This window comes from Eimeria acervulina, genomic scaffold (assembly GCF_000499425.1).
Source record: "Eimeria acervulina Houghton genomic scaffold, Eah_scaff241, whole genome shotgun sequence".
NCBI classification, from domain to species: Eukaryota; Apicomplexa; class Conoidasida; order Eucoccidiorida; family Eimeriidae; genus Eimeria; species Eimeria acervulina.
In genome coordinates, this window is record NW_013549984.1 from 32262 (window position 1) to 41356 (window position 9095).

Here is a 9095-nt window from a genome sequence, read left to right on the forward strand (position 1 = left end):
TTATATATATATATATATATACATATATATATATATATATTTGAATTAGGGTTTGTGGTTTGTGCTGTTTAAAGGGGTTTGGAGCTGGCGCAGCATCCTTTTGGCTTCGTCTTCGCCGAAAATTTCGGCAGCGTTTTGTGGTTGGCTGTGGGGGCCACCATCTTTAGTTGTTTGTTTATAGGCGCCCATATGCTAGGGGCAGGTGCTGCTGCTGCTTCTGATTCTGCTGCTGCTGTCGCTGATGCTGATAATGGTGCTGCTGCTGCTTCTAGCCGCTACTGCATGCGCGCGCTGATGCTGCGAGTCTACGGACGCTGCTGCGCTGCTCCTGCTGCTTTGAATGCTGCTTCTGCTTTGAATGCTGCTGCTGCGCCTCCTGCTGCTGCGCTGCTGCTGTTGCTTTGGGCGTTGTTGTTGTAGCTGCTACGTCGCCTGCTCCTTGTTGTTCTGTCTTGCTGCTGCTGCTTCTACACTGGAGTGGCAATGGGAGGGGTGCTTGTGCTTGCTGCTGAAGCAATTGTTGCTGCTGCTGCTGATAGGTTCGCCGCTGCAGCGGCTGTTCGTGCTGGTGTTGGACTGGGTGCATTTGCTTTCTGTGACTCCGCCGATTCTGCTACTGCTGCTTCTGCTGCTTTTGTTGCTGCTGCTGCTGCTGCAGGCCTGCTGCTTCCAGGTATTTCTCTTACTCCTCGCCGTGCCTTTGCTGTCGGCGCACTGATTTCTTCTACGGACCCGGTGGCTGTGCTGAGTGCCTTTAGAGATTTGCGCGCGAAGCTGTTGATACACGTGCTGGTAAACCCTAAACCCTAAACCCTTGTCGGGGGGTTCTTATTTGCAGCAGCGCGCGGCGTCGCTGGATTGAACGAAGCTGAACTTGCATCTGCTGTTGCTGCTGCTGCTGCTGCAGTTGCTGCTGCAACTACTGACGCTTTGGTTGCGAGACGTCACATCAAAAGCCCTCGGGATTTGCTGCTGCTGCTGCTGCTGCTGTTGCTCTCTGTGGCGCTGCTGCTGCCGTCACTGCAACGGCAGCTGCTGCATTACGGCTTGTGCTGTTTTCCTTCGTCAGCAGCAGACTTAGAGGGCTGAGCAGGGGCAACAGTTGCTGCATTCTTGCTGCTGTTTGCATGCACGTTTTCACTGTCAGGTATTTGGGGAGAGTCTCCTGAACGACGCAGTGACGCTTGTCTTGTATAGGGCAATTGCCGATGAGGAGACACAAAGAGGATTTGCTGCTGCTGTTGCTTCCTTCTTCTTCACCTTCTTATTCTCCACAGCCCTCGGGCTCCTCACAGGAGCTGTTGCTGCCCTTGTACGCTTCCGCCGCTGCTGCTGCTGCTGCTGCATTCGCTGTGCTGGAGCATGAGCTCTGAAGTGCCTCCATTGTGGAGGTTGTGCAGGGTTTGGGGCTTAGGGTTTATGGTTTAGGGTTTGGCGTTTTGCTTTAGGTGTACAAACACATCGACTGGGACGAGGAGAGCGTTGCGCTGGAGGTTGCGCTGTTGCTGCTCTTTCCCTGGCTGTCTTATCTCATTGCAGACGTACCCTTAACCCTAAACACCAAACCCTAGTTCCCAACATAAAACCCTAAACCCTAGACCCTAAACCCGACAAGGCCGAGGCCCTGCTGTTGCCCAAACGTGCAACGTGGGGATACCTTCCGCTGCTTTATGTACTTATGGTTGTTTTCTAATATCTAGGGTTTACGGTTTAGATTGTGGGGTGTGGGGCGTGGGGCGTGTGGTGTATGGCAGGGTTGTGGGGGGAGCGGGATCGTCTCCATTTGTTTCTGCGGCATTTGTATGGGGAAGTATGCATTTGCAAATCTGTCGGAGACAGCTCAAGTAGCATCGCGAGGTATGTTTTGGGGGCCCCTTATGTGGGCCCTGCTTCTCGTGTGGTTGGTTGTTGCTGTATTTCATGGAGACGTAGGTGCTGAAAGGCGAGGGGTTTTTAGGGTTTAGGGTCTAGGATGTGGGGTTCGGTGCATGCAGCTGTCTTTGGGGCGTTCGCTCTTTTAACTGAGTGTCTTGCATTCGTTTTCTTGGGGCTGGCCCCCTTCTCCTTTGATTTGCTGCCGCTCGAAGAAGCTGGCCTCTTTCTTGCTGGAGGCCTCGCTGCTGTTGTTGCGGCGCGGTGAGTATGCACTCCAGCCTCAGCGCTTACTGCTTCCCTTTCCTCGCCCTCTGCACCTGTGGCGTGGGTCTTAGTCCTATTCGCTAGCTTAGGGCCTCCAACCATCAGAAACAAACCCTAAACCCTAAACCCTAAACCGCCTGCATTTGGAGTGCTTTGCGGCCGCTGCGCCGTCTGTGCGAGTTGAAGGAGAAATGCCAAGGGGTCGGTGGTTAGAGTTTAGGGTTTAGGGTTTAGGGTTGGGGTGAATGGATGTGCGCGTTCAGGGCCCTTAGTGTATACTTGACTTGCTTCCTCATGAACTTCTTTAGAGGCCGCAAGCGCCTATCAATGAAAGAGCAGCATGCCATTGCGCTGTGCGGGCTGCGAGGGACAGTCGGTTCGTAAACCCTACACCCTAAACCCTAGACAAGCCCAAGACCCCATATTTGAATCCCATGGACGGCGCGCACAAGCGCAAACCCCTAGCGCCTGCTGCAGGAGGCGCAGCATTCGCTCGGGTTTAGGGTTTACCGTTTGCTGCGGGAGTCGCAGCATCGCTAATGGTTTGCTGTTTCTCAGGGTGTAGGGCTTAGGGTTTAGGGTTTGGGCGTAGCGTTGTGGGGGGTTGCGCGCAGCCTTTGCACTGGCGGAGAGGGCTCACCACGACTTTGGGGGTCGAGAGGGGAAGGCGATCCTGACGTTCACATTGGTTGTGGCTTTGGTGTCTGTGCTGCTTATAAGTGCGTCGTGACATATTATTATTAAATGCTTGCGGCTTAGGGTTTAGGGTTTCTACTTTAAGGCTTAGGCTTTAGTGCCTAAGGGTCGCGTATCAGTGCGTCCTACTTGTTATAAAATGGTTGCGGCGTATGATCTAGGGTTTAGGGTTTAGGGTTTAGGGTTTAGGGTTTAGGGCTTAGTGCCTTAGGGTCGTTAAGAGTTGTTGTTCAGCCTGCTGAAGCTTGACATGAGGATGAGTTCAGTAGGGTTTAGGGCTTTAGGGTTTAAAACTTTAGGGTTTAGGGTTTGCGTGTCGCTGGGTGCAGCGCCGGCGCTGTTGTTTGCGCTGAAACCTCTAGGAATATTTTCGGATGAGCCTGAAAGGGCGAACGAGGATGGTGCAGCGGGAGAACTCCCGCTGCACAGCAGCAGCAGCAGCAACAACAGCAGCAACCTGAGCGCCAGCGGGACCTCTGCTCAGAGGACGCAGCAGCAGGAGAATGAGGCGTCTAGTGGAGCTTGGTGCAGAAACAACTGCTGCGCGCTGCTGCGCCGGGCTCTGCGTTTGCTTGACGCTAAGTGCGCGTCTTTCAATTTGTATTTCCCTTCTTTCTCCTTGTTATTCATCTCCATTTTTTGTTCCTCTAGAGCTGTTTGGCTACTGGCATCTGTTGCTCGTGTGCTCGCGACCGTGTCGGGTGTATCCGCAGGTATCTGAAGCCCTTCTTCGCTAGCCCGCGCCGGCCTCGCAGGCAGACAAGAGACCAGATTGAGGTAGTAGAGCTGCAGCGATTCGCATCAGAAGGCAAACAGCAGCAAGAGCAGCAGCAGCAACAGGAGCAGCAGCTGCGGCGACGTGGCGATGAGGTGTATGTCAACCTACCACAAAATACAGAATGCGCAGACGCTGATTTGGTTCCTGCAGCAGACCTCGTAGTAAGCGGCGCTCTGCTGCAGCAGCCGCCAGGCCTTCTGGGCCACCGAGATCAAATGCAGTGAAAGCAGCAAGGCCGTTGCTGCAGAGGAGGATTCGACAACATATGAATCCAAAAAATTGTGTAAGCAGCGAGCTGCAGCTGTTGCTTTTGTTGCTGCTGCTGCTGCCTTAGCTGCTGTGCCAGATGCAGCAGCGACGGCCCTTCTTTCTCTCCCGCATTTGCGTAGGGATAACGGCAAGACAGCCGACTTGCAGCAAATGTTTAGAGCAGCACCAGCAGCAGCATCTGCTGCTGCTGCTGAAGCTAAAACAGGTGGAGTCAGAGGGAGATAGATGGCTTGGCAAGCAAGCCTGAGAAAGTGCATGCGGGCTCCCCTTAAAGTTTTCTATGCCCAGCAATGCTGCTCACTTTAGAATGAGCTCAGAAGGTCCCTCTGGCCGAACAAGAACTACACTCTGACCATTATCAACAGAAAAAACCTTTTGTGTTACTAAGCATTATTCGGGTTTCCTCTGAGTAGTCCTGAAATAACTAGCTCCATGCTTAGTGAGCCGTAGATAGCGCGTTACATTTGATTGATTTTAATCACTTTCCTTATGCAAAAGAATACGATAAGAAGGTTTGTATGCCATGGCATTCTTTTAAATGCCTCAATGGTGTGAGAGATGCTGCTCCCTAGATGTTGAGACTCTGCGAGAACCGCAGGTTCAGAGTCGAGGTACTTTGTAGATATTTGGGAGGCGCAGCCAACCTTGCTGCTCGTTAGCGAGAACTGCATGCTCGACTATAATGAATTCCTAGCAAGAGCAGAGTAAAATCAGCAATTCTGCTGCATGCTTGAACTCGGTCTCAACTTGTGCACGGCACAGAGGTTTGGGGTTCTGCCGTTGTCGTTCCAAGCTGCCATGTAGATAAATCCTCTGTGTGTCGTTGCATTGCATTTTGTTGTTCGGGTGGAGACAGCAGCAACGTCGGCCCTTACGACAGACACCAGCAGCAGCAACAGCAAACCATCCACTGCACAAAGTGCGCTAGAAAATTTTAGTCCCACAGTCACCTCTAGAGGCGCATCCTGCGCTGCTGTAGCAACGCGTGAAACTTGTAACTCACGTGCGCTTCATTTCATATAAACGTAATAGCTAGAACAGTATATGGTGCGGCCCAAACTTCTGCATACTTGTTATCTCGCAACAGTTGCAATTTGTGAACTTGTTTTTGTTGTTTCTCTGCGCAACAGAATGATACCTTCAAGCTTAAGTGGTAGTGATTGTTCGTTTATGATGCTGTACGCCTCTTTATACAGGATGCAAGAAGCAGTCGGGCCCGCTGCAACGTACAGTTGGCAGCAGTGGCTTCCGCAAATCTTATATATCTCCAATGAAAAGAAAGCTCTCCACCCTAAAAGATATGGCAGTGCAGTACTCCTTGAAGATTACAAACAAGGAAGAACTCTTTCAGCAAGCTTGTGTACTCGCGACGCATGCAGAACCCAGTGGCCCGATACTGGTACTACACCAGAGATAAAGGCAAATCAAAGTGCAAACACTACACACAAACGCTAGTACACTGTTTCACGCAGGCACACACCCAGCGGTGAAACGCCAAGGCGCATGTGCAGATGCATACGCGCCTTACAGAACGACAAACAGAAGCAACCACGCCTGGGTGCCACTGTCCTTCTTACCGCAGTTTAAGACAGATCACGCAAATCAAACAGAGACAGCATAGAGGCAAGGGACAGTGGAACTGCGATGCTGCGGCGGGAGACACATTAAGAATGGCCAGATTACGGTAGCTACAAGGGCTAGATGCAGAGCCAAGTGGTTAGCGTTAGCTAAAGCAGCTGGCTACTATGAGGAATTTCCATTACGAGAACATCTTGCTTAGAAGAAGCACTTGTTGCTCCCATGCCGAAGGCCTGTAGGATGTGAGCAATACTCTGCTGTGTGGCTGTGCTGATTGTCGCTTCTGCATAGTTCCCGCAAGCTGCAGCCCGCCTCTACAGGCATAGCAGAGTCCTTTCTGTGCGTTTGTTAGCCTACTTGTTCACATGTCTGTCATCGTCTCTCTAGGAGCTCTCCTTCGCACCCAGATGGTCCGTGGTGACTGTGGAGAGCAGCTGTGCCCCTCTGGGCTCAGACGTAACGCCCTAAATAAGCAACAAACAAACGAAAATAAACGTTAGAGAAAGGGCATTAATACATGGATGAGCCCGAATTGCAACCAGACACGACAGGTCATATCTACCCACGAACTGGTCCGCGCCGTGGCAACACCCATAACTTGCAAAATTCTTATTGGCCGCTACACCCCCGAATATTCCCTTAGCTCCCACCTTAGTTTCAAAATAATGCATTTAACTACTGAAAAACGGTGATAATGCCCCGTTCTGTTGCTGCGGGATTACAGCCCGCTCTCTGGCGTCTGGTCTTGCACCGAGGGAAGCGGGGCCTCGAACAAATAGATCGGCATCTTCTCATCGAGGATCTGCGAATCAGACAAATAATATTCGTACCTTAGCGCTTTTTCTTTCCGGAAAACAGCTAGAAAGAAATATCGCCGACTTTGCTTGCCATACAAATCCATCAACAGGTGGTTTAAATTCCAGGGCGTATACTTTCGGAAGGGAGCCCACCGTTTGTTTGCATCGAGAAACTTTCCGTTTAATTCGCTTATTAAAGGTCCTAAACACATATTTGAAGGTGGATTTTTTGCGGTTTCATTCCATTTCCAAGATGCAGTCCTCCGTACCCGCCATCCTCACCCTTGTAGTCACTATGGTTTCGGCGTGTAACAGTCCAGCGGAAGCACCGGAAGCAGATGTAGGCTTATCCAACCCTGAAGTCATCGAATTAGGCGATGATGTGCCTTCAACCCTGTCCAGCGCTACGCCCGAGGGGGGAAGGCTTTCAGGTCCACGAGCTGCTACTGTGCTTATCTCTACTATAGTGGCTGTGCTCATCTTTCTCTTATTTGTAGTGCTGCGCCGCCAAACCCCCACTCCGCAGCCAGATCAGCCGACGGTCCCCGAAGATGAGAAACCAAAGGAAGAGAAGCCTGAAGAGGAAGTGAGCCTGGTTTGGGCACATGCAAGCTGCACAGACCAGACAAGGGGCACGTCATTAACTGTGAATGAATAATGGAGTTTGGTCAAGGAAGGCTTGGCGCATGCAAGCGCGAAAGAAGTGCCAAAGCAGTCTGAACATGTGTTGACATTTGTTGACTCTGGGTAAAGGCGTACAGGGAAGTGCAAGGAATGGGCTCGAGTTTGGCGACTCACCCTCTCCCTCGTCTTTTCTCGCCGTGCACATATCACCACAACGGCAGATAAGACCAGATCTATGGGTAATGTCGGAGATTTTAAAATGCATTCTTAACTGCTAGGAGTGGGCGCCACGACCTTTCGATTGTAGCAGCAAGCTTCTACCCGTGGGAGGGAAGTGCCATGGTAGGCAGTGGAGAGGCTCCCAGCCGTTTTCTTCCGTTGTGTACTGCAGGTAGCGGTAGCAGTTCTCTTTGATAGTGGGCCCATTGAGTTGACTCTGGCGTTGCTGCTCGAGTAACGGTACATGGGGAACACTTACAAATCCAAGGCAATTGCTCTGCTATTGTTGTTGAGATTAGCATCCAGGCACTCATGCTGTCTCTAAAGGACCGTAGATGTGGTTTCTTTTGACTGGATCATAAAGCCCTGTGCAATGCAAACGGACGCTAGTCGTCTTGTACCGGCGATCATAAGTACTCCCGTTTTGACATATAGTGTATCCTATGGGCCATTGGGGATCTTTTTTTCCTGTACTTGTTGAATATTTCCCCATGATTCGGTGTCCGGAAGTTTTCTTCAAAAGGTGGACGAGAGCGTCCGTAGGGATTTCACGGAGAGTTCCGATTGTAGATGTTTCAAGCAGAGTACTTAGGCTCTCTTTGTTGGCTGTGAGGATCAGCCATTCTTTTGCAGGCTGTTGTATAGCCTTGCATGTTAGAGCACCTCAGGGGCGCTTGGCATCGCCATCTCGGCGGAAGGAGTCCTCTCGGGGCCGAGTGCCTTCTGCGGTTGCTACGTGCATATGAAGCATTGTTCTGTTCACGTGGCCGCTGCAGTGAATGCGTGTCTTGCGGCCTCTTTTCGTGGTTGGGGAAGCTGGTGCAGAAAGCGGGCGTGTGTAATGTGCTTTAGCTGAAACACTCTCAGTAATCAAAACTTTAAGTAAAAAGAGGCATCAAACAGCCCTTGTGAACTCTGGACAGATATTTGGACGACCATGCACGCCCGCCTACAGTTGTGTTGGGAACAGGGGATTCCCAGTCATGGAAGTTGGTTTCTGCAGGGCTGAAATGCAAACGAGTGCGGGTCTTCTGGAGCAATTTAGCACTAGAGTGTTCTGCAGATTTTGCGCAATGTGTTGGGGAGCGCTTTGCAACGCGTTAACTGCTTAGAAGTTGCGACTTGTTGTGGAAGCGCCTTTTTTTGCGACGGGCATTATGAGGCCTCATTAGGGCCACCGCATTTGTTCGTTCGTGTGAGTGTTGCTTTTCAATTAGTTGTTGCCCGCTCTTGTGTTCGGGAACCGTAGAGGTCAGCGTAGTTTGTCACACTTTGCCGCATGCTCATCGGATGGCGTAGGTGCCCCGAACGGCGGAGATTGCATGAATGAGTCCTTGATCGCCCTTAGGCCACTGTAAGTAAGGTGAGCTAGCTGCAAAGGGGTTGGCCATTTTGGAAATTTGGCGACGGGAGGCCACGTTAGGACCCGCGGACGAAATTGGTTCAAGGATGTCAGAACAGTTGCACACCTGTTGCAGCGGGCCTGCCTCGCGTAAGACGTTGATTCGGTAGGCCCCGGGTATAACCGTTCACAGGCAAATTAGTGACCATGCAGCTTGCGCTGTGGTTGCGTCTGTTCAAAAGCCCGTGCCTTTCGCTGCCTCCCGTCGGAGTGCAACAGGTTGTGGCGTCTTTGGGTGGAAATCGATGAAGCAAGAGGCAGCTATGAAGCGTGGGACTTACAGGTGGCCTTACTGTATACTAGCTCCGTCTTGCGGTGGCGATTCGAGACAGATTCGAGGCAGGAATCTAGTTACTACAGACGTTCTAGAAAGTGCTGGAGGTGCGTTGACGCCCGTGCCGCGGCCAACCGAAACGCAGGACGCACCATGCTTACGCGTGCTTCTAGGAAGGCCATGGCAATATTTCAGTTGCCGCCATCAGCATTTCCTTCGTTTTAATTCAGACACAGCACTTCGCGGGACGTCCGTCTATGTGCATCTCAGCGCGAGCAAATCGATTTCTACAGGGACATCTGCATGGGCGCACCATAC

General features: G+C 51.5%; 2 protein-coding genes across 2 annotated transcripts in view; both read left to right on the forward strand.

Annotated features, from left to right (window-relative positions):
- Nucleotides 1–3837, forward strand: part of EAH_00027820 (sodium/hydrogen exchanger, putative) — a gene marked incomplete at both ends in the record, with an annotated part of 5493 nt that extends 1656 nt beyond the window's left edge. The window contains 10 exons of the mRNA XM_013396370.1: nucleotides 75–253; nucleotides 659–792; nucleotides 1148–1312; nucleotides 1449–1541; nucleotides 1755–1857; nucleotides 1995–2136; nucleotides 2403–2515; nucleotides 2754–2858; nucleotides 3165–3417; nucleotides 3549–3837. Coding sequence (XP_013251824.1) covers nucleotides 75–253; nucleotides 659–792; nucleotides 1148–1312; nucleotides 1449–1541; nucleotides 1755–1857; nucleotides 1995–2136; nucleotides 2403–2515; nucleotides 2754–2858; nucleotides 3165–3417; nucleotides 3549–3837 — 1576 coding nt within the window. The remainder of the gene's footprint in view (nucleotides 1–74; nucleotides 254–658; nucleotides 793–1147; nucleotides 1313–1448; nucleotides 1542–1754; nucleotides 1858–1994; nucleotides 2137–2402; nucleotides 2516–2753; nucleotides 2859–3164; nucleotides 3418–3548) is intronic.
- Nucleotides 3838–6511: 2674 nt separating this feature from the next.
- On the forward strand, nucleotides 6512–7339 carry EAH_00027830 (hypothetical protein; the record flags this gene model as incomplete). The annotated part of the gene is made up of 2 exons (XM_013396371.1): nucleotides 6512–6844; nucleotides 7274–7339. 2 exons carry the CDS (start codon nucleotides 6512–6514, stop codon nucleotides 7337–7339), a joined length of 399 nt encoding a protein of 132 aa, XP_013251825.1.
- Between the last annotated feature and the right edge of the window lie 1756 nt (nucleotides 7340–9095).